The sequence below is a fragment of the Gopherus evgoodei genome, chromosome 1 (assembly GCF_007399415.2).
Source record: "Gopherus evgoodei ecotype Sinaloan lineage chromosome 1, rGopEvg1_v1.p, whole genome shotgun sequence".
Lineage (NCBI taxonomy): Eukaryota > Metazoa > Chordata > Testudines > Testudinidae > Gopherus > Gopherus evgoodei.
This window is the reverse complement of record NC_044322.1, coordinates 214697138-214722898: the sequence shown is the minus strand read 5'-3', so window position 1 is coordinate 214722898 and position 25761 is coordinate 214697138. Positions and strand designations below refer to the sequence as shown.

Below are 25761 nucleotides of genomic sequence, written 5' to 3'. Positions count from 1 at the left end.
TGATTCCTTCCTTTATTAAAAAGATTTTGCTACACTCAGACTCCATGCTTGCAAGAAGGGAAGTATTGCCTCCTAGAGGCGCCCAGGGTGATGTGGTATGTGACTGTCCCAGGTCACTGGGTGGGGGCTCGAGCCGGTTACTCATTGTGTTACTGAAACGGAACCCCTGGATACTGAACCCGGCCCTTGTTGCTGCCAACTCAGAGGGGCAGAAGGGTTACATTTTTGGGGGCTCGTCCGGGATGCCTGGGTCAGTACCCCTCGCAAGCACCAGTTGAGTGTTCCACTGTATTGGGAAATAATTGTGTTTATATTTTGAGGAAACTACTGTTTGTATAATGGCTAATATGTCGGGTTTGTTGGGCCACAGTCCTGCAGCCTCTAGCTCAGGGGCGGCAGACTCAGCCTATGATTGGGCAAAAGCACTGGGGCATATATTGGAAAAGATTGTGTTGGCCTATGCTACATCAAATTCTTGTCGTAAGTTAAGGTTATTTGATGGGGAAGAGGAGTTTGAACTCTGGTCGGAGCATACTACTGAAATGCTGCGGGAGTGGGCCGTACCCGATGTAGAAAAGCGACGATGTCTAATAGAGAGCCTTAGTGGCCCAGCATTAGATGTAATTCGCACCCTGAAGCTCATTGACCCTGAGGTCAGTGTGAAGGACTGCCTAGAGGCCCTTGATAATACCTTTGGGAGCGTAGAGGGCCCTGAGGACAGTTACTGTAAATTCATTAATTCCCGACAGCAAAGGGGTGAGAAAATTTCAGCCTATATACAGAGGCTGGAGAGACTACTTCAGAGAGCTGTTATGAAGGGAGCAGTGACTGCTGAGCAGATGGATCAGACCAGACTGGCTCAAGTTGTAAGAGGGACTCAGTATCAGAACCCAATCCTACTTCATCTCCGACTAAGAGAACGGCAGGAACATCCCCCAAGTTACTCCCAGCTGATAAAGGAGGTCAGGGAAGAAGAAGAAAGGCAGGCGGCCAGCGAGTGTTGGGAAGCCCAAACATTGGAACCAGCCAGCACGACGCCACCGCCAAGGGCCAGTGTACTGATGGTGAGCACCACAGAGGAACTTGCCCAACAAATGCAGGTCCTGACAGAATGGATAGCTGAGCTGCAAAGCATCATTGACCGAGCTAAGATTTCCAGGAATAAGGAGCCTCAGACTGTGACAATAGAGAAGTCAGTATCTAGAGTCACCGTCCCACCTCGCCAAATGGGGAAAGGACAATTCTTTTGCTACCGGTGTGGTCAGGATGGGCACAGTGCTGCTAACTGCCATAAGGAAGAGAACCCCTCCTTAGTGTATGAAAAGCTGAGGATTAGTTGGAAGAGATCCGGTAGCTGCCAGAAGGTCCGGGGACAGAGACCACCTAGGTCTAGAGGATTTGAAGATTCCCCCAGAAGAGACCATCCAGCTGGGATCCCTGCAGGACTCAAACAGAGGTCATGGTGAGGATTGAAGGGGCGGAGTGTAAAGCCGTGCTTGACACTGGATCTCAAGTGACTATTATATTTCAGTCATTCTACCAACAGATGCTTAGGCACCTGCCCATACAGCCACTGACTGGCATTGGTCTGTGTGGCCTCAGCATGGATGAATACCCCTATCAAGGGTATGCCATAGTGCACCTGGAATTCCCAGAGGAGGTTGCTGGGGTAAAGCAAGAGGTAGACACCACTGCTTTAATATGCCCTGACCCCAAAGGAGCCTCTGATGTGTCTGTGCTAATAGGGACCAACTCCAGCCTCTTTAGGATACTGGCCGATTACTGCAGACAGCAAGCAGGAGACCAATATCTGAACACCTTGGTGATACACACACTGTGCCGCGGCTTACAGAAAAATTGAGGACACAAAAAAAGTGATGCCTGATTTGCCAGTAGGAGCACTGAGGTATGCGGGCCCGGACCCTTTAGTGGTGCCTGCCATGTCAGAAAAGGAGGTGATTGTCAGGAGTACCTGCCTAAAAGGCAGTAAGGGAACATTAGCTGTGGTAGAGCAGCCAACCAAGGGAGGGCTCCCAGAAGGAGTGCTGGTTCTCAGTGGAGTCATAACCCTATCTGCTGAAGCCCAGGAGGAGGTGACGATACTGGTTGCTAATGAAACACGCCGTGATGTGTTTGTAAAACCAGGGCAGAAGATTGCAGACATCTTTGAGCCTGAAAGCGTTGTGAGACCCCAGTGTGAAGCTGAAGTTCCAATGATAGATCCTGCGAAGTTTGACTTCGGGGACTCACCGCTGTCTGAGGAGTGGAAGGATCGCCTGAGGAAGAAGCTTTGCGAGAGATCCAAGGTGTTCTCACTACATGAGTGGGACATGGGATGTGCAAAGGGAGTGGAACACCATATCAGGCTACAAGATCCCCGACCCTTCAGGGAGAGGTCTAGGAGGATTGCCCTCTCTGAGATGGAAGATGTGCGCCATCATCTTCAAGAGCTGATCGCGAATGGTATCATCACAGAGTCACGAAGCCCCTATGCCTCACCCATTGTGGTCGTTCGTAAGAAGAGTGGAAAAATCCGGATGTGTATTGACTACCGCACCCTAAACAGGCGCACTATAGTTGATCAATACACCATGCCTCGAGTACAAGATGCCTTGGACTGTTTGCTGGGTAGTCAGTGGTTCTCTGTGTTGGATCTTCGGAGTGGATACTACCAGATCCCTCTGGGAGAAGAGGATAAGGAGAAGACAGCCTTCATCTGCTCGTTAGGGTTCTACCAGTTTGAACGCATGCCACAAGGGATTTCTGGGGCCCCTGCCACATTTCAACGACTTATGGAAAAAGTCGTGGGAGACATGAATTTACTGCAGGTGTTAGTTTACTTGGATGACCTGATTGTGTTTGGAAGAACCCTGGAGGAACATGAAGAAAGACTTCTTAAAGTGCTTGATAGGTTGGAGGCATACGGTTTGAAGCTTTCAATCGATAAATGCCAGTTCTGCCAAACCTCAGTGAAGTATGTAGATCACATCGTGTCCCAAGAGGGTGTGAGTACTGACCCCGATAAAATAGAAGCACTCACTATCTGGCCACGTCCCATTAACTACAGAGAACTCAAGACGTTTCTTGGATTTAGTGGCTACTACCACAGATTTGTGAAGAACTATGCTACGATTGTAAAACCTCTGAATGATCTTACCAGGGGATATCAGTCCAACAAGAACAAATCTAAGACCCAGAATAAGCGGAGGCCTCCAAAGCCTCCTTTGCAGAGACACTATGGCCCCTTCGAACCATTTGGGCCGCGGTGGGATGAAAGATGTGAGAGGGCTTTTCGGGAAATCATTACTTGCCTAACTCATGCTCCCATCCTAGTCTTTGCTGACCCAAGCAAACTGTTTATCCTGCATACTGATGCCAGTTTGGAGGGTCTGGGAGCAGTACTGTATCAGGAAGTGGAAGGCAAACGCAAACCGGTAGCCTTTGCCAGCCGAGGACTGTCTGACAGTGAAACTCGCTACCCCATCCACAAGCTGGAGTTCTTGGCCTTGAAATGGGCCATCACTGAGAAATTTCGAGACTACTTGTATGGTGCTCAGTTCCAGGTGTGGACAGACAACAACCCACTGACCTATGTGTTAACAAGTGCTAAATTGGATGCTACAGGCCAGAGATGGGTGGCCGCCTTGGCTAGCTATGAGTTCAGCATTCAATACCGATCAGGGAGGAGCAATGTAGATGCAGATGCCTTGTCCAGACGTCCGCAGGCACCTGACGTTGCTGTGATACCCACGGATGGCGTGAGAGCTATCTGCAGTGTGAGTCGCCAAGAGCTGGAGGCCCCTGAGAGCCTTCATGGATGTATTGCTGAAGCTTTGGGCCTGCCCCCTGAATGCGTGCCTTCTGCTTCAGTGAACTATATTGCTTTGGACCAATCTCCCTTGCCCATGCTCAATGCAGCTGACTGGCAGGAAGCCCAGCTGCAAGATATTGACATTTGTGATACACTACTTGCCAAAAGAGAGGGGCGAGGCCCAGCTGCGGTTGTCCCACCTACCCCAGAGGGTAAACTACTATTGAGAGAATGGACCAAACTGAAACTGATTCAGGGAGTGCTACACCATGTGACCACAGACCCTCTACAAAAGCAACGGAATCAACTAGTGCTGCCAAAAGAATACAGAGCCCTGGCCATGAGGGCCCTGCATGATGACTTTGGACATTTAGGGATGGAGAGGACCCTGGAACTTATCTGCAGTAGGTTCTATTGGCCTCGGATGGCCGAAGATGTTCGCAGAAAATGTGACACCTGCGCTTGATGTGTTCAAAGGAAAACTCTGCCCACAAGGGCCACATATCTGAAGAACATCACCAGCAATAAACCTCTGGAGCTGGTTTGCATTGATTTCTTGTCCTTAGAAGTAGACAAGAGGAATATTGGGAACATTCTAGTAGTGACCGACCATTATACGCGATATGTGCAGGCATACCCCACACGTGATCAGAAGGCCACTACCGTCGCTCGAGTACTGTGGGAAAAATATTTCTCAGTTTATGGATTCCCAGCCTGGATACACTCAGATCAGGGGCGAGACTTTGAGAGTCACCTTCTGAAGGAGGTGCTGAGGATAGCAGGAATTAAAAAGTCAAGGACAACGCCTTATCACCCACAGGGTGATCCTCAGCCAGAGAGGTTCAACCGAACCCTGTTAGATATGTTAGGGACTTTGCGGCCAGAGCAGAAGGCAACCTGGAGCCAACATGTCGCGTTTCTAGTGCACGCCTACAACGCCACCAAGAACGACGCTACGGGAGTCACCCCATATCTCTTAATGTTTGGGCGAGAACCAAGATTCCCCATAGACCTGTGCTTTGGTGTATCCGAGGATGGAGATAGCTATGAAACTCACCAGCAATATCTATCCCGACTACGAGAAAAGCTGCAAGATGCTTATCACTTAGCTACATCTGCAGCTCAGAAGAATGCAGGCCGCAACAAACATCGATATGATGCTAGGGTACATCTGCAAGAGCTCCAGCCAGGGGACAGAGTCCTGCTGCGAAATTTGGGTATTGCTGGCAAACACAAGATAGCTGACAGGTGGAAGGCAATACCTTACCTAGTGATGGAAAAGCTAGGAGACCTGCCGGTTTATAAGATCAAACCTGAAGAGGGTACAGGGCAGACAAAGACCGTGCACAGAAACCTTTTGCTCCCTGTGGGGGAATTGGTAGGCAGCCCTTATGAGATTGGCCACAACCGGGCAACTGGGCAGAACGAAGGTGCTGAGCCAAAGCCACCTTCCAACGTGGACAGCCGGCTCCCTGCAGCTAACCTACCCCTACTCAGCACATCTGAGAGTGAGTCTGAGGAGGAAGACACAACCATGGTGTATCCTGGGATGAAGACAAGATTTCAGTCTCGATCCACTGAATCAGAAGAGAGCACATCCTCTTCCACCCTAAACCCTATGGCAGAAGTATTTAGGCCCATTCCTGACATCCCTGAGCCACTGGTGGGACCCTCGTGTAATGACTTACACAGGCTATTGGACAGTGGTGACATACATATGGAGGATGTCCAGAGCACCTGTGACCCTCCACTGTTAGAACTAGAAATGCAGGGGCCTATGCCAGTATCCGAGGGGAACTCACAGGAAACCTCCCCATCCGTCACTCAAGAGGATGTCCCCCCTACCATAACAACAGAAATTCTCAGTAGGCGAGACAGGGTAATAAGACCAGTGAAACGGTTAACTTACGATACACCTGGGGTGATTAGTGAGGAGCCTATACATTTAGCACACAGGTTTGTGAAAGCTAAAGTGGGCTATCTAATGCCTTTTGGAGGGGACCAATGAGTTGGTATAGCAGGGAATGTGATTTGTCGGGACGACAAATTCTTGGCTGGGGGGAGGATGTAAGCAGAGTCAGGATAAGCTCTACCCTGACATCTGGTGGAAAGAATTTCAGAGAATGTATTTGCATAGGCACGCCTACCCTAGCCCAGACTGCCGAGCTGTGGGACTGCTTGGTGAAAAATGACTCACCCTCAGTTGGGTGGTACTTGCTAGACAAGGGACATGGGTTCCAAAACCCAGTGAATTGAGAGAGGCTGGGGACAAGTATCTGTGCCTGGTGGTGTAGTCTCCTTGTGGAGCTAGAAGCACCATTTCCACCTCCTCCTCTCTCCACTGTGGAATGTCAGAGTTGATTTTTTTTATTCCCTCAAGAATCTAAATACAGGCTACTGAGCTGAACTCACTTTGGGCTAATGGTGCACTAGCACTGAGGCTCCCCTACTAAGAGCTGAGATCACTGAGAGTTGAAATCACTAAAGAGCTGAAATTACTGAGCTGGGAGCACTAAGTACTGTGCTAACTAGAAGGGGAGCCTGAAGCTATACTGTGGAACCGAGCAGCTGGCAGAGTGGAGCAGTTGTGGGGATGGCTGGTGGCAGCAGAACGGCTGGCAGAGCGGAGTAGCTGTGGGACGGGTGGAGCGGCCCACAGAGCGAACGGAGCTGAGCAGTTTGCAGGGAGAACTAGAGTAGCTCATGGAGCAGAGCAGCTGGTGGAGCGGAGCAGTTTCTGAGGACGGCTGGAGGAGCAGAGTGGAGCGGCTGGTAAAGCGGAGCAGTTCGTGGAGAAGGCGGAAGCAGAACCCATGGAGAGGGAGGGCAGTTGGCCCCGGACCACGTAAGGTGCCCCTTTCTACTCAGGCTGGGGGGAGGGACCTCTACAGATAAACTCTTGAACTCTGGGGTGGCATTGACCAGAGACTTTTGGGTTGTTGGACTTCGGGGTGATTGGACTTAAAACCCTAAGGGGAAAAAGGACAGTGCCAAACGTACTTGGAGATGGGTTTTTGTTTATGGTTTGTGTTATAACCCTGTTTGTGGTGTTTCTCCAATGAGATGCCGCATTGATTCCTTCCTTTATTAAAAAGATTTTGCTACACTCAGACTCTGTGCTTGCGAGAAGGGAAGTATTGTCTCCTAGAGGCGCCCAGGGGGGTGTGGTATGTGAGTGTCCCAGGTCACTGGGTGGGGGCTTGAGCCGGTTATGCATTGTGTTACTGAAACGGAACCCCTGGATACTGAACCCGGCCCTTGTTGCTGTCAACTCAGAGGGGAGAAGGGTTACATAAGCAGCATTAGCCCCATTACACTCAGTAAATCTCCTCCCTGTTTCTAATCAGTTATGCTGTTAGTAATCATATACTCCTCCAGTTCCAGTCAGTATATATGAGACAGTAAAAATGTAAAGGTACAACGTCACTCAAACTTTGACCCTGTCCCCTAACCCTATAAAGCCCCATCTCTGCCCCATAAGAACCGCCCTGCCATTGTATTACTTCCAGAGTCTGGAATATGGCCAGAAGCAAGGGTGTCAAATAACCCCTCTAAAAATTTCTCTCACCACCATCTACCAATCAGAGGGGATTTCAGCATCATAGATCCTTCCCAAGAGTGGAGAGGACATGTGACCCATCTGGAACAGGGTCATGTGACCCCTCTAAGAACTTCTACCATTGTCCTTTACCAACTGGAGTGGGTTCCAGTGCCCCAGGACATCCCCAAGAGTGGGAGTGACCAATTAGGGAAAGTTCAGGAGTTGGGTGACCCACCCGGAAGAGAGTTGTGTGCTCCCTCTAAGACAGGGGTTCTCAAACTGTGGGTTGGACCTCCTCAGGGGGTCACAAGTTTCTCACATGGGGGGGTCATGAGCTGTCAGCCTGTAACCCAAACCCTGCTTTGCCTCCAGCATTTATAATGGTGCTAAATATATAAAAAGTGTTTTTAATTTATAAGGAGGGACTGCAATCAGAGGCTTTCTATGTGGAAGTGATCACCAGTACAGTAGTTTGAGAACTACTGCTCTAAGAACTCCTCCAGCTACGCTCTACCAATCAACACAGGTTCTAGCCCTGTTGGACATCCCAGATGGGAACTGTGTACCAATCAGAATAGCTATAGCACAAGTTTGTAGCTGGAAACTCCACCATCTGGAGTTTAGTAAATGGCTGGTCAGCAGCACCATACCTGGAAGCCCCTCACTGTGGTGAAGACGCCATATGTTTCAAGAACATGTTTTCAGAAATTGTGGAAATGGTGAAAGGAAACATGGCAGCCTTCACCACCCCTGTGAGAACTATGGCATTTACTTTAGCTCTGAGAGTGCTCAGTCACTTGCAAAGGAAGTGCAATATTAAAGACAGTTCTGAGGAGGAGAGAGTGGCCAAATGGAGCCCTGTAGCCCATCCATTGCTGAATATGGCAGAAACTGACACCGAGATCCATGCGATCGTGAGCCAGACTGACTAGGGTGATGCCCATCCGATGTCTGAACCCGTGGGGGAAGGTGACAAGGCCTCTTCAGCGACACCATTGGATAAGGTGAACTGAGGAGATGTTGCTTAGGTAAATAGATTCTAAAAAGTGGAAGTCAAGGGGGTGGTGGCTCTCAGGGATAAATTACAAATGGCTACACTTGCTCAGCAAATGTACCTCAGGAAGGCCTAATTATTTTTAGAAGCTTTTGAGGATCTTGCCAAAATACCTTATGGGTACTGTGACAGACCCAGACTAGTTAGGTGCAGGAGTCTGGTAGAAGGCAAATATATTGGTCACTGGATGAACAGTTTTCTGCTCCCTGCGTCACCAGAGCAGGGACTGCCCTAGAGCAATCCGGAAGCTGCTAGAACCAGTTAAGACAGGCAAGCTAATTAAGACATCTGGAGCCAATTAAGAACTTACTAGAATCAATTATGGCAGGCAGGCTAATCAGGAAACCTGGTTTAAAAAGGACCTGCCATCAGTTAGTGAGGGGTTCACAAGGATCAGGCAGTGAGCAGGGGTGCTGCTGGAGGACTGAGGAGTATAAGTGTTATCAGGCTCCAGGAGGAAGGTCCTGTGGTGCGGACAAAGAAGGTTCTGAGGGGACAGGGTGATCAGTCAGTAAATGTGAAAAATTGGAATGTGGGTTGGGGGTAATAGGAGTCTATATGAGAAAAAGATCCCAAAATCAGGACTGCCGCTATAAAATTGGGACATCTGGTCACTCTGTGAGGGGAGGCGATGGGGACATAGCCCAGGGAGTGCTGCAGTCCACAGGGTCCTGGGCTGGAACATGGTGTAGAGGGTGGGCCTGGGTTCCCCCCATCCTGCCCAACAACCTACCTGACATAGGAGGAGGTGACCTGGTCTGTGAGACACACCAGAAGGGAAGGTCTAATTTGGAAAAGGATCTGGCCTGTCCCTGACCCACTAGGTGGGACAACAGAGACTGTGGAGATAGTTCTCCATTTCCCCCATGCTGGCCAGCAATGAGGTTAGCTGAGTGATTGGCAGGTTTGAGCCTCTAGCACAAGTGGCCAAACTGAGGGCTGCCATGAACCTCTGAGGTGAGCAAATCCACCAGAAAACGCAGGACCCACCAAGGCAGAAGAAGAACTTTGTCACAGTACCTAGTGGTGGATTTAAACGCTGCTACACCAGATGCTTATAGATTAGGAACTGGGCTTTTCCCTCACAGTTAGCCAGTGGCTTATACTTTGAAAAGAACAACAGCTGGGTGTAAAGAGCAATGAATTATCATGAAGCCCCTTTTAACAACCAAGGCTGCTGACTGAAAACATGTCTAGCTACATGAAGAGATACCTGGCCCTTTTAAAATTACCTAGCAAATCACCACCACTGCAAAGGAAAGCTATCGTGTGTTCAGCCTCTGATGATTTAATAGTGGCCATTTCAGAAATAGCGATCAGCAATTTAAAAAGAAACATCCCTTTGACACAAAATCAAGTGTGTGTGTGCAAAAAAAGAGAGACAATTTTATCAAAACTCTGTGTAATAAAAGGGTTTCTTTTAAAAGAAAGAAGCATCTCGTAAAACAGGCGGGGCATATATTGGGCCTCTTAAATTTTGTTATCCCTCTGATAATGGGGTATAAGAACATAAGACTGGCCTTACTGGGTCAGACCAAAGGTCCATCTAGCCCAGTATCCTGTCTTCTGACAGCAGACAGTGCCCATGTGCCCCAGAGGGAATGAACAGAACAGGTAATCATCAAGTGATCCATCCCTATCGCTCATTCCCAGCATCTGGCAAACAGAGGCTAGGGACATCATTCCTGCCCATCCTGCTTAATAGCCATTGATGGACCTGTCCTCCATGAATTTATCTTGTTGTTTTTTTAAACCCTGTTATGATCTCGGCCTTCACAACATCTTCTGGCAAGGAGTTTCACAGGTTAACTGTGCATTGTATGAAGAAATACTTCCTTTTATTTGTTTTAATTTCATTTGGTGACCCCTAGTTCTTGTGGTGTTCACTACTTCTCATAAACACTTTCATATCTACTTCCTATACACCAGTCATGATTTTATAGACCTCAGTCATATCTCCCCTTAGCCGTCTCTTTTCCAAGATGAAAAGTCCTAGTCTTATTTATCTCTCCTCATACGGAAGCTGTTCAATACCCCTAATCTTTTCTGTTGCCTTCTTCTGAACCTTTTCCAATTCCAATATATCTTTTTTGAGATGGGGCGACCGCATCCCCACACAGTATTCAAGACGTGGGTGTACCGTGGATTTATATAAAGGCAAAATGATCTTTTCTGTCCTATTATCTATCTCAGGAGTAGGCAATCTATGGCACGAGTGCCAAAGGCAGCATGTGAGCTGATTTTCAGTGGCACTCACACTGTCTGGGTCAAGAACACCACCTGTCCCGGGGCCTCTGCTGCCACCTTAGAGTACCGTCCACCGGCCCCGCTCAGCCTGCTGCCAGCCCCAGGTCACGGCTACATGTCCTGGGGGCTCCGCTGCCGGCTTGGGGTACCAGCACCCTGCCAGTCTGGGTTCTGTCCACCATCCCCCTCAGCCTGCTGCCAGGCCCAAGTCCCTGCCACTGGTCCGGGGGGCTCCGCTACTGGTCTGGGGTACTGGCTGCTGGACCTCTGCCAGCTGGGGTTCTGGCCCGAGGGCCCTGCTCAGCCTGCTGGTGGCCCTGGGTCCCAGCCACAGGTCCTGGGGGCACTGCTGCGAGCCTGGGATCCCAGCCCAGGGCTCTGCTCCTGGCCTCAGCCTGGGCTCCACCGCCACCCCGAGCTGTGTTCCTTTAGACCCAGCCTGGGGCAGTGAGGGGTGCAGACAGGGCCAAGAGAGGGCACAGCTCAGCATGGAATCTTATTGCTGGCACATGAAACCTTAAATTAGAGTGAATAAATGAAGATTCAGCACACCACTTCTGAAAGGTTGCTGACCCCGATCTATCCCTTTTTTAATTATTTCCAGTATTCTGTTCACTTTTCTGACTGCCTCTGCACATTGAGTGGATGTTTTCAGAGAACTGTCCACAATGACTCCAAGCTCTTTCTTGAATGGTAACAGCTAATGTAGACCTCATAATTTTATATGTATAGTTGGGTTTATGTTTTCCAGTGTGCATTACTTTGTATTTATCAACACTAAATTTCATCTGCCATTTTGTTGCCCAGTCACCCAGTTTTGCGAGAACGTTTATAGTTCTTTGCAGTCTGCCTGGGTCTTAACTATCTTTAGTAATTTTGTATCATCTGCAGATTTGTTGTGAGTTCAATCCTTGAAGGGCCATTTAGGGATCCGGGGGAAAAATCTGTCTGGGGAATGGCCCTGCTTTGAGCAGGTGGTTGGACTAGATGACCTCCTGAGGTCCTTTCCAACCCTGATATTCTATGATTCATCTGCATCATTCATGAAGCAGAAGGAATCTGCATCATTCATGGTGTGAATTTAATTTTCACATCCACATCATTCAACAGAAGTTTTCTAGAAAAACACAGGTTGCTGTGTAGATGACCCAACAACTCTATGTTTCTGCTCTGGGCCATCAGATTTACCTGCATTATTATTAACAAAATGGATGTTGGTTGAACAATTTGCTTTAAAGTTTGTTTAAAAAATCTTTTCCCCAATCAGTTTGTAACTTTTGAGACATGTGACCTTTGCTGAAAATAGTTTTAAAGCCCTTTGATACTTGACCATCTGTCTTACCTTTCAGGCAGAAGGCCCAGGAGTATTTAGATAGAATGCCTATCGCTTTTAAGCTTAAAAACACAGTTGCGTATGGAGACCTGAAGCATAACCACCAAGTCTGCCTGGCATTGTGCAACCACATCTGAAACAATAGTCTTGTTTATTATAAAACATATTTTAAAACATACTTTTACACAGTAAATGTAATATGATGTAACTACATGGGCACAGTGAGGTTCCAGCAACCATGTTTACTAACTATATACTATATGCAAAGATATACCATAGGCAAGGATAGCAATGGGGAGATCCTGTCCAGTTTGGTCTCTAGCCTATGGATATACATGCACAGGCATGCTTTATACTGAAAGTAAGACTTACCTGCCATGCCTCAACCTTCTTAATGTCTGCACATGATCCATTGGTGAAGAGGCCTTTTCCGGGAGTACATGTGTATATATCCTGCAAAGCATGAGCAATGGAGTACACTGCCAAGTACACATTATAAGATATCCGCAGGTGTGTAAAGTCCATGTATGGCGTCTCTACATTGGTGATGTTCTCTTCCCCTGTGCATGGGGGTCGGAAGGCAGCTGTGCTATTTCCAACTCCACTTCCTTCTTCATGGCCCTTGTGGAAAGAGGCTGAAGCTGGGTGATTCTTGGACCCTTCTGGGAGGTAGCAGTTAAAGGTCTCCTCCCAAAACTCCTTGGCAAAGCCATTGTTGGTAGATTTCTTGGGATGCACTTTCTGTAGAAACTCACGAAAGCCCGGGATCTGCCCTGCCCTCAGTGCAAACCCAATGGTACCTCCAATGACATGGAAGAACTCTGGCATGGCTATCAGGGAAGAGCTGGCCCAAGCCTCACTTGCCAGCCAGATCTTGCCAGTTATGTTACGCCTGACTATCTCCTTGATGAGGGGTTCAAGGTCTGGTCCACTGGAGAAGACAACAATCACTTTAGCAGTGGAGTTCTGGATGACCTCCACCACTTGCTGGATCTCCTCTTCCACTGAGTACTGGGAGATGAGCTCACTGAAATCAATGCAGATGTCCCTTTCCTCTGCCTCCTCCCGGAACTTCTCAATCCCTGGACGACCATAGTCATCATCAGCTGCAATTGTTCCCACCCAGTTCCACCGGAAGTACTCAATGATATCTGCCATTGCAGTGGCCTGGTGCTCATCATTGGGGATTGTGCGGAGGAAAGACTTGAATTGGTTTTTGTTGCTCAGAAGTCGGCTGGATGAGGCATAACTGACCTGTAGGAGGACAAGGAGCAAGCAGTATGGCTCATTAAGTAAGATGTGTGGAGATAAATTGCCTAGTCTTGTTTTAGGGTCACCATCTAGATGCATAATCTGAGATGGCGATGCTCAGCCAGCCACTTACTCTTGGGCATTTACAGTGCCTGAAATTACATTTTCAGATGGAAACTGAAATTTGGGTATGTTCTTGTGGTAATAAATGACTTGCAGAAACATGTGTGCTCAGTGTGTCCCAGAGCTAGATAAGTGGGGCAGACATATGTGCACCTCATGGTCAGAGATCTGGGGAGATGGGGCAGAAAGACATAGACACATACACTGGGGGAAATGGACCGAGATGTGTGCCACTGGTGGATCACACAAGCAAGCCTCTGCACTTCTTGCCAGATCTGGAAAAACGAGAACTTGTCATTAGAGTAAACTAAGAATGTATACATCATTTCAGACAAAATACAAACGGTCCCTCCCTGAATGTGGCACCTACAGACTTCCATTATCATCACAACCTCAGCTACACCACTGGCCTCCTGAAGTCCTTCCCCCAATCTCTTCTCCTTGCATTCCATTACGCAGACTTAGCTATCTCCATGCGATACCGTCGCCAATTATTATTTCAGTCTGGGTGCAAGAGGTGTGTGAGAAATGATATGGACCTGTGGGTAGTATTAAATAGTTTTTGTGTAAACTCAAAATACCCATGGTCAAACTCAAAAATCAGTAGTGTGGTAGTTAGTGAATCCATGGTCACAGTGCACTGAGTTTTGCAATTACAGTGGAATTTCAATTTCTTTGTTAGGGCTGCAAACAAATGTTTTTTTCCTAACCAAATCTGTACCACTTACTCGTAGGGGATAGATTAAATCTTCTAGAAACTTAGAAGAAACAGCACTGACTAGTATAGGGATTTGAAAGAGTTAAAATTACTCCTCTGAAATTTCAGGACTAATGTTTAACTTTTCTGAGGACTCTTTCTAATGTACAAGTGTCTTTGCTTTAGCATTTCAGACTTTGAAAGATGAAAAAAACACATAAAATCTGATTTTATTCATCTAAAAGAATTTAAGAACAAAAGCCCAGGTCCAAAAAGGTGCATAAGCATCTAAAGGCCAGACTTAGTCAAATAAGACTGTGGTTTAGGATCCTAAATCCCCGTTTTAGGCTTCACTGTGATCCACAAAACTCCTGCCATATGCTGCAGGTGCCTAAGCTCATTCAGTGTCTAAGTTCTTGTGGTAAAAGTTCCTTAGGTGCCTGCCTCTGGACATGCCTCACTCAAGGTGTCCAGACACCAATCTCCTGCCTAAGCCCCAGAGCAATCCATGAACTGGGGAAAGACAGGCAGGGACCACCTACCAGATCAGGTCCCATTCAAAATTTGGCAGAAAAGGGGCATGAGGTGGTGGTGGTATCCAGCTTATAACTTTTAGTCAAATGGTTAGAGTGCTCACCTGGGATGTGGAAGACCCAGATTCAATTCCCCCATCCCTGCCTAAGGGGGAGAAATGATTTGAACAGGTGTCTTCCACTGCTCAGGAGAGTGCACTAAACACTGAGATATTTTGAGGCAAGGGTTTTCTCAATCTCTTCCGTTGAAGCTGTCCCATTGTGGATAAATACTTAGTCATTGGGCCAGAGAGAGAAAAAGAGAGTGACTCCATAGCCTGGTAGCTAGATCACTGAGCTGGGTGACCCTGTGTCCCCTGTTCCAATGACTCTCTAATTATTTATACACAGTGGAACAACTTCAACAGGAGACACTGAGCAAGTCCCCACATCAGAATATCCATACCTGAGCAGCTAGAGCATGCACCTGAGAGGTTCAAATTCTTTCTCCTCCTTAGGTAGAAGGGTGACCTGATTATGGGTTTCTAATATCCTAGGCAAGTGCTCTAACCACTGGGCTAAAAGCTAGCAGGAGGACACCTCCACAACCACTTGCTGTTTTGGGTGGTGTGAGACAGGTGCCTAACTTATATGACTCAAGGAGAAGGGCTCCTGATTGTAAACCACATGCAAAGACACACACCTATCTCTGTGAAAGGAGCAGGCTTTGGAGTCCCATTAGCTAGCTTAGGCAGCTCTCTGTGTAATGTGCTGGCTTTTGTGGATGACATTTGAAGATGCTTGTTTCTCCCAATTCATTGCATAGGGTGCCTAGGTGCCTAACCTGGCTTTGTGGATCACAGTACTGGTTCCTGCGATTTTTCTAGCACTATTGTTTCTTATTATTTCTTTTGCAAAAGCCAATAGATTAAAAAAATCCTTATGTTGATGTGTAAAATTTTGCATGCCATAATGCTGGCACTTAAAATTTTAGATGTCAACTCTTCTGAGAGAGAAAAAAGAGAACCTGGCTAGCGAAGAATATTTCCAGCACTGCTCCTCCTCAGGTGCACAGAAAATTAGCACCTCTTCTGAAGACCTCAGGATGTGCCCAGTAGCAGGGCTCTCATCTCCATAACACCTTCTAAAGTGAGTAGGGAGAACAGGAGAGGAGTTCCATGCCTGCACACCTCATCTTCTCCTAATTCCTCGCAAATGCCCAAGAGTTTATGCGCTCCACAGGAAAGAATATTACTCCAGGGATGGTCTAGACAGTATTTGGTCCTGCCATGAGGGCAGGGGACTGGACTCGATGACCTCTCGAGGTCCCTTCCAGTCCTAGAGTCTATGAATCTATAAGGTGCTCAGTAGCTGAGCTCTTTTTTGTTATTTTTAGGACTGCAGAACAAGAGTTGCCCTTCTGTTCACTTTTTAAGGTGCAAAGAAGGCGAGTTCCTCTGTGCAACTCCAAAGAGCTACAACTTATACCAGTGTAAATCAGGAACACTGGTGTCAAATTGATGCAAGAGAAGGATCAGTTTCAACACGTTTGTGTTTATTAAGTTGGCAGAGTGGAACTGATGTCTAATTATTCCTTAACTTTTTTTAGCGTTTTTCTTTGTATTATGTGTTTTTGTTAATTAAAAATAATCTGAAGTTGCCAATTCTCTCTGCATAACATCTCTAAGATACAGCCTTCCTTATTCACACAAGCAGCTAAGAGTCTCATCCAAGCTCTCTCATCTCACATCTCAGCTACTGCAAATATCCTTCCCTCTGGCCTTGACAAAGCCAATCTTTCCCCACTCATATTCTGAATGGTCAGAATGCTGCTGCAAAGACCATTTTCCTAGCCTTTCCTTGCTTTGACCATATCACCCCTCACCTTTGCATCCCTCCACTAGCTCCCCTTTCTCTAGCCCATCAAACATGAGTTGCTTGTTTTCACTTCCAAGGGCCTTCGCAGCCTATTCCCCACCACCTATCATCCCTCATTCAGTATCAAGAAGTTGATTCCTGCCTCTGATAAGCCCTTAATGCCAGCCTCCACTGCCCACTTGTTAAATTTTCAAACAAACATCTTTGTGCTTTCCCTCATGCTGCCCACACACTTGAGACATGCTCTGATTAACCATCCACAAAGCTGCTTACTTGTTTTCCTTCAAATCCCTCCTCAAAACTCTTCTGTGCTGTGATGCCTACAAAACACTTGTTAGACTGCCTATCATGCTAACCAATACTGTCTCATTGTTTCCTGGTACTCCTCCATCAGTCTATATCCAGATCTTGTCTCCTGTCTTATCCTCTGATTATAAGCTCCTTGGGGCAGAGGTATCTTTTTGTTCTGTGTCTGTACAGCACCTAACACAATGGGATCCTGGTCCATGACTAGAGCTCCTAGGCATTAGAGTAATACAAATAATAATGATCTTTCTACACAGAGACCCACAAGGATGGAGGAGGTACAAGCATAACTGATGGATATAGAACATCACAGTATGAGCACTTGGCAAAGAGAAGGAGGCCCTATTTAGGAGTATAGTTCTGTTCTGTGCAGGGGACTGGTGACTGCCACACACAGGAAGGACCTGCAGTAGTAGACAGAGGACAGGAAGGACTCCACCCAGCCTGAAATGCTGATGAACATCGGGCTCACAGAATGGGTGAGCTAAGCTCTGACTAGGGGAACCCTGTGTGTCAGGATTTTTGTTATTTTCAAAAATCTGTAACTGTCAAATGTCTTACGAGTAAAGTCACTGTGATTAAAAAATTTCTTTGTTACATCTGGGTTCCTTACTTTCCTGTCACATTGTCCCTGAAGGGATTAAATGAGTAAGCCAAAGAGTTCACAGACGAGAGGGCATATATAAGTAACTGGGGTGGCAGGAGGACTGACTGGTTTCAGGTTACTAAGCAGCTGGACAACAGCATCCCAGAGAAGGGCTGCAGACATGTGGCCTGAGCCTGGGAATGTCCCCTAGAGTCTGAGAGCTAGAAACAGTGACTAGACTCTACACAAACTCCTTGGCTTAGAATCATTTGGGGTCCAATTACACCTCTACCCTAATGTAATGCTGTCCTCGGGAGCCAACAAATCTTACCGCGTTCTATAGAACTTGCTTTGATCTGCCAGAGCGCGCAGCCTCGCTCCCCCAGAGCGCTGCTTTAATGCGTTATATCCAAATTCATGTTATATCGGGTCGCGTTATATCAGGGTAGAGATGCAACTGATCCACTAGCAACAGGCTGGTAACTGTATAGTGGGGTTATGGGACCAGTTTGTAACAACTGACATGCACCACATTTTAGGTCACACTATTTATTGACTGAAAAGTCATCTCTGAAGGAAGATCAGAGGGGCAAGAAGATGTTTACATTTGTGCTAAAGTATTCAAGTGTAAATGTTATGCTAAAACTTTGTTGTAATATACATATTACAAATCCAATTTTCATTCCATAAATGTTTGTAATGACAGTAGAGTTTGTAGAAGACTGTGTAGCAAGACACATGATGAGATTTAATAGCTTTTGTTTATTGAAGGCCTGGGTTAGTTTTTTGAATGACCATGAATTCCCACTGTTGATAACAATGAATGGTCATTGGGCCATAGAAAGAGTAGGAGAATGATTCTATAGAGTGTGTGGCGGTGGGAGGGCACTTACCTAGGATGTAGGAGACCCAGTTTCAAGTCCCTGATCCAATGACCATTTAATTATTTATAAACAGTGGAAAAGCTTCAACAGAACAGACTGAGGAAATCCCACACTAGACTGTGTGGCTCATGCATTTTCCTAATAGGTAAGAGACTCAAATTCAAATCCCTTTTCCTCATAGGGGTGGGGGTGGAGATTGAAGCCAGGTCTCTCACATACCCGAGTAGTGCCCTAACCACTGGTCTAAAAGTTACAAAGAAGGCACTTCCTGCTCCTCCATTCATTTTGTGAAACTAGTCTTCCTTTGCTTCTGTTAAAACACCCAAAATTGAAACTACAAATTTTGAGCTGAATTGAAACAAAATATTTTGTTTGGACTCCATGTGAATTATTTTCCATGTTTTCAACCAGTCAAAAATGATGAAAAATGTATTGTTTGGTTTGACTCAAAATGAACCTTTTTCTGATTTTTAAGAAATGCCTGTGAAACAAAAAATTCACCCAGCTCTAGCAACAAGCCAGTTGTCTATAATAACTGGCAGTTGTGAATGATTTATTTGAACTAAGGATATTCAGGGGACTAAATCACTGAAGAGAATGCCAATGAGATATGTATCTGGTAATCATAGGTTTTGTCTAATCCAGATTACTTGTGGCTGGAATTTGTTGCCATCTGTTGGCTTCTTGGTGGCCTTAGGCTTTATGAAATGAGTTGGATGCATTTCAATCCAATTCCCAGCAGCACAAATGTTCACATCACAAAAAAACAATGCAATTTGTAGTAACTGACCTTCTTGTTGGCAGTCTCAACAGAGAGGTAAAGGAAAGAATGGACTGAACTCCTTTTGTGCTTCTAAAGGTGGTCCTGCTAGGGCAAATTGGCAGAGAGTGGTAAATGGAAGCTTGCACTGCCATTGCCCAAGGCTATACCTATTCAGTCAGAACACACAGACCTGGCAATTCTGGAGAGTGAAATCTAGCACATTTCACCAACAAAAATATTGAGTCCTCCATGACATAAAATATTTATGAAAGGAATAGGTTGTGTCACATCATATAAATCGACCAGGTTGTTTTGTTGTGTGTTTGTTTGTGAGAGTCACATAAGGGTGCTGTCTATCTCGTGGCACTTTCAGGGCCTATTTGTACTACAAGCCCTTACCAGGACAGCTCATAGTTAGACCTTCCATGCTAAAACTGTTTGTGTCTGTAATGGAGAAAGGACTACAAGGAGCTAGGATCACATTAGGTTGTGATACAATTCCTGGACATGGCTCAGTAAGTTTTTTTTTCTGTCCATACTACTAACAATTAGCTATTTTACAAAATAGTTTCACCTAACTTTGCCCTGGCCTGGTTAGACTAAGAGTAGACAAGCCAGGCCCTAAGATCTAACACACCTTGTAAGCTAAACAAGAGAAAAATATGCAGTACCTGAGGTATGTAAAAGAGTCCCAGCAGATTGGCCACTGCGGTGGAGATCCCAGAGCCGGTTGCCCCCACTACTGCAATGGTAGAAGGGATGTGGTCTGAGCAGTTGCAGAAGTCATCCAGGTTCAGGGAGTCTATCTTGTTCTGGGCCACAAAACTCAGTGTGGCCTCCAGGGCTTTGGAGACAGTGTTGCAGGTATCAAATATCCTGTATCCCAAGGTCATGTTGGGAAGGAGGGTCGGGCTACTGTTTATTTCCTCTATGGCAAAGATCATAGCCTGCAACCACCGGAAACCTCGGAAATTATACCTACAAATGGGTGAGAAATAAAAATAAGAGAGAGTAGGAGGCAGAGAAAGAGAGGGGGAGACATTGTATGGATGAGAGAAACAGTGAACAAGAGAGCATGTGAGCAAAAGAGAGATTGAGAGATTGTGTGTGCGTGTGTGTGTGTGTGTGAGAGAGAGAATTGGAGGTTTTAGATATGAAAATCAAAAGCACAGTATAGTGTGAAGAGCCCAGTCACACATCCTACTGTATTTAATGGAGAGTTTTACTATTGACTTCTGTCAGTGCAGGAAAAGGTCCCTGGAAAAGATGGACCTGAACTGCAAGATTTGGATCAAGACTTCAAACGCCCATATTTGGGAGTGGGTTGTATTTGAGGATCTGGTTCTCATCCAGAGCTGGCTGTGGATTTCTAACCCCTCACAGAGTCTAGGGAAGATGAAGGAGATCAGGTCTGGAGTGTTGGTTGGCATCTCTTGTACCTTGGAGACCTTACCAGATACAAAATAATTACTGTACTTAGTCCCCAGCTCTAACCTGGGTACATATGGCCATTGGCCACTGTCAGAGGACAGGATACTAGCTTGATGGACCTTTGGTCTGATCCAGTAAGGCCATTCTTATGTTCTAATGTTAATTACTATCAGGCATTCACATCACAAACACTGAATGGATGGCCCTTCACAACACCCATGCAAAACAGGTCAGTATCAATATGCCTGTTTTACAAATGGAGAAACGGATGCTCAGAGAGGGTAAGTGACTTTCAAGTCTACAGAAAAAACAGGAATGGTGTGTAAATTTTCAAAAGTGCCGAAATGGGATTTATGCTCCTAAGTGTCTGACTTTTGAAAATAGGACATATGCTCCTAAATTATTTAGATGGTTTTGAAAAATTTAAGAATACAGAAGTCCTGGGTCCCAGTCCAGTGCTTTAACTACAGTCTTCCTCTGTTATAATGGTCAAGGCAGTTGCCTTTATATAGGAGTTCAGAACCTTGCAAGTAGATCTTGGCAGGGAACTCCATGACTCATCCATGTTTAAGGAGTGCCTCATAAGACTGCTGCTACCACTCTGCTCTGGAATGGCTAAGCCATATTTCAGGCCTGCTTTTCAGCTCCGGACTGCGCTTCCACAGTGACATACATTGACAATCAGAAATGGCCATCAGGGCACTAGGAATTTGGGTCTGGAGTGTCATCTCAGGGTGGGGTAAGCATTATCACTGTGATGTGCTAAACTTCCTAATTGAAAACATTAAGACATAAGAACAGCTATGCATGGTCACACCAAACATCCATCTAGCCCAGTATGCTGTCTTCCGACAGTGGCCAATGCCAGGTGCCCCAGGGGGAATGAACAGAACAGGTAATCATCAAGTGAGGGAGAATGATTCTATCTAGTGTGTGGCGGTGGGAGGGCACTCACCTAGTATGTGGAAGACCCAATTTCAAGTCCCTGATCCAATGACCATTTAATTATTTATAAACAGTGGAAAAGCTCATTCCCAGCTTCTGGCAAACAGAGACTAGGGACACCATCCCTGCCCATCCTGGCTAATAGCAATTGATGGACCTATCCTCCATGAACATATCTAGTTCTTTTCTGAAGCTTGTTATAGTCTTGGCCTTCATAACATCCTCTGGCAAAGAGTTCCCTTTTAAATTACTTTTTAGAATTATTTTTTAAACAGGACTTTTCCAGAGTTGACACTGGTAAAGGATGACCTAACTTGAACCTGACTGGATCAGGCTGCATGACTGCAAGGTAGGCCTTACACACGATCTGTGAAAGATCCAGGCGGGAGGTGCTTCCAGGCTTAGGGAAGATCTATACCAAAAATGCTGCGTCTCTGCAGCACTTAAGCGAGACACTCTTACACTGACAGGAGAGCTTCTCCTTTCAGCATATTTAATCCACGAGAGGTGGTAGCTATGTTGACAGGAGAAGCTCTCCAGCGAACACAGCATGGCCTACTCCGTGGGTTAGGTTGGTATAACTACATTGCTCAAGGATATGGATTTTTCATGTCTCTGAGTAACGTATTTATACCGATATAAGTCTGTAGTGTAGACCTGGTCTGAGTAAGTGAAGTGAAGGCAGCTATAAATAAAGAAATAATTTCAAAATGAAGAAAGGGGAAGTTGATAGTAATGAATATAAATCAGAAGCTTAGAATTGTAGAAAATTGATAAGGGAAGCAAAGGGACACAAGGCGAACTCTGTGACCAGCAGAGTTAAGAATAGTAAGGAGATTTTTAAGTATATTAAGAACAAAAAAAATCCTAACAATGTTATTGGACCGTTCTAGATAGAAATATTAGAATTGTCAATAATACAGGAAAAGAAGTGATCAATAAGTATTTCTGTTCTGTATTTGGGAAAAAGGCAGATGATATGGTCATATCACAAGATGCTAACAATGCTCTTTCCATTCCAATATTGTATCATAAAGATGTTAAATTGCAGTTATTAAAGTTACACATTTTTAAATTGGCAGGTCTGGATAATTTGCATGCCAGAGTTTTAAAAGATTTGGCTGAGGAGATTGCTAGACTGCTAATGCTGATTTTCTACAAGTCTGGGAACACTCTGGAAATTCCAGAAGACTGGAGGAAAGCTGGTTGTGCCAATATATAAAAAAAGTAAAAAGGATCACCTGGGTAATTATAGACCTGTCAGTCTGACATTGATCCTGGGCACAATAAGAGAGCAACTGATATGGGCCTCAATTTATAAAGAATTAAAGGAAGGTATTAAAATTAATGCCAATCCACATGGGTTTAGGGAAAATAGATACTGTCAAACTAACCTGATACATTTTTTATGAGACAATAAGTTTGATTGATAATTGAACTCATGTAATATATTTCTGTTAGATATTTGACTTGGTACCGCATGACATTTTGATTTAAAAACCTAGAATGATATGAAATTAACATGGCACACATTAAATGGATTAAAAACTGGCTAACTGATAGGTCTCAAATATAATTATAAACACGGAATCATTATTAAGTATGTGTTTCTAGTGGGGTCCTGCAGATATTTGTCCTTGGCCCTATATATTTAACATTTTTGCTAAAGACTTGGAAGAGAACATAAAATCATCACTGATAAAGTTTACAGATGACACACAAATTTGGGGAGCGATACATAATAAGGAAAACAGGTCACTTATACATAGCGATCTGTCTCACTTGGTAAGCTGGGTGCAAGCAAACAATATGAATTTTAATATGGCTACGTGTAAATGTATTCATCTAGGAACACAGAATGTAGGCCATATTTGCAGTATGGGGGATTCTGTCCTCGGCAAAGGTGATTCTGAAAAAAGATTTGGGGGTCATGGTGTATAATCAGCTAAGAATGAGCACCCAGTGCCATGCTGTGGCCAAAAGGGCTGATGCAATCCTTGGATACATAAAATGGGGATTCTCAAGTAGGAGTAGAGAGGTTATTTTACCTCTGTATTTGGCACTGGTGCAACCGCTGCTGGAATACTGTGTCAAGTTCTGGTGTCCACAATTCAAGAAGGATGTTGATAAATTGGAGTGGGCACAGAGATGAGCTACGAGAATGATTAAAGAATTGGAAAACATGCCTTATAGTGATAGACTCAAAGAACTCAATCTATTTAGCTTAATAAAGAGAAAGTTAAAGGGTGACTTGATCACACTTTGAGTATCTACATGCAGAACAAATATTTGATAATGGGCTCTTCAATCTAGCAGACAGACATATAACAAGATCCAATTACTTGTTGCTGAAGCTAGACAAATTCTGACTGGAAATAAGGTGTATATTTTAACAGTGATTGTAATTAACTATTGGAACAACTTACCAAGGATTCTAAATCACTGGCAGTATTTAAATCAAGGTGGAATGGGTTCTTTAAAAGATGTGTTTACTTCAAAAGGAATTATTTTGGGGAAGCTCTATGGCCTATGTTATAAGCAGGTCAGACTAGATGATAACAATGGTCCCTTCTGGCTTTGGAATCTATGAATCTATGATGTTTTCAAACTGTGAAACTCAAGGGTCAGACTGAAAATCCTGGCCTTTTGAGTCAACAAGCCACCTGAGGGAAAACTGATGTTCCAGAATCCCCAAGACTGATCATCTTGTAAAGAGGAAGTCATAACATCAGCAAACAGGGTACTCCAGCCTTTGACCACTCTGTCCCTGTACCTAGGGAGATGTGCTGTGCCAGCGGAACATCAATACCTACTCTTTGACTGCAGGTTCCAGCTCCTAGACAATGAGAGTCCAAAAGACTATGAAAGCTGAAGAGGTCGCAAACCTGTTATCTTAAATATCTTATTTATCTTTTATCTATTTTTGTCTTCTATTTTTATTAGCTGGGAGATGTCCCAGGCTTTTTATTTTCTAATGTTAGGATACAATAGGCTGATTAGTGTGCATGCATGCATGTATGAGAATCCACAAAGTCACATGGTGAAGTTACCAGAAAAAAAGTTTAGACTCCCATAATCCTTGTCTCATGGAGATACTCACTGAAGTGTCTTTGGTATTCTGTATTTAAAAGTCCTAAGAAACTTAAACTGTAGCAAACACTTGGGTTCATAGGAGAGCTGTCAAACTCCTGCTTATCAAAATGTTTTCTTAGACCCTGTCTTATAATATGTGTTCTAGTCACCACACTGGAGTTTAATTCTAAGAAAGAAGCATAATTTCTCTCAGGTAGTGATTCAGATATTAGATAATTTGGTTTCAATATTAAGCTTTTAACCAGTTCTAAGTCACAGATTTAACTGAGATCAGTAAAATTCCTTAGTTGGGGGGTTATAACCAAATGCACAGTTACCTTCTTAAGAATCGTCTTTGAGAACTTAAAAGGGTTTATAATTTTTAGAACTGATTTGATGATTTAACTCATTTTATTATTTAATTCCAGTTCAGTGAGATTAATTTATTGATCTGACCAAGATTCAATATTGACTTGATGGTTGTATTGATTTATTTTATATATATATTAGTTTAACATTAGCAATAAGAACATATCACCAAAACCGCTGCTATTACTTGCTTGTGGGATTAAAAGCATTAGATTCACTCACATTCTTTTAAATGTCATTAAAGGTGGACTAGTGGTATGTAAAGCACAATGGTTTGGTTTTGGTTCACAGATTTTTAAGGCCAAAGGGACTCATAGATCATCTAGTTTGACATCCTGTACAAGACAAACCATAGAAATTTAGCCAGTTCCCATTTTTGCCCTTTAATGCTTCTCTGGGATCATTTTCTGGTGTTTTTAAATTAACAGTTTCCTCTATTATAAGCAAGTACTCTTAAAATGTTCAAGGTTTGCTCAAGACATGACCCACAGTATTTTCATTTAGACCAATGGCACTTTAACTGTTTATATGATGGACCACCATTTAGGATGTAGATCATCTCTGAAAGTGTCTACACCACAATGTAAGCCTGGGTTTAGACTCAACCTCAAACTCAAACCCTGCTTCCATCTACACACAGGTCTGTCTGACTCGGGCCAATAAGCCCTTTGGGCCCTAGCAAAAGGAGTGGGTTTGAGCCCGAATCCCACTGGGACTTGGGTCCAAACTCCATAGTTTTGCTATGTGGATGCAACGCATGTCTGGGTCCCTGAGACTCATGTTTGGGTCTCTGAGACTCATGTCCTGAGAGTCTGCCAATGCTATCCCACAATCCTATTGGCCAGTGTTCCCCGTCCTTTCTATCTCAAGATTAGCCAATTGACTGCCAGGAAATGGAAGCAATCCCCCTGGTTCAAATACAGCTGCTCAGCATTTAACCCTCTATTTGATTCTGACT

General features: G+C 45.0%; 1 protein-coding gene across 3 annotated transcripts in view; it reads right to left on the bottom strand.

Moving 5' to 3' along the window:
- Positions 1–25761, bottom strand: part of CASR (calcium sensing receptor) — a 190409-nt gene that overhangs the window by 62541 nt on the left and 102107 nt on the right. For all 3 annotated transcript variants that reach the window (XM_030535075.1, XM_030535095.1, XM_030535085.1), the window contains 2 exons: positions 19658–19964; positions 12359–13240 (listed from right to left, as the gene is read on the bottom strand). In XM_030535075.1, the coding sequence (XP_030390935.1) occupies positions 12359–13240; positions 19658–19964 (1189 nt within the window). The remainder of the gene's footprint in view (positions 1–12358; positions 13241–19657; positions 19965–25761) is intronic.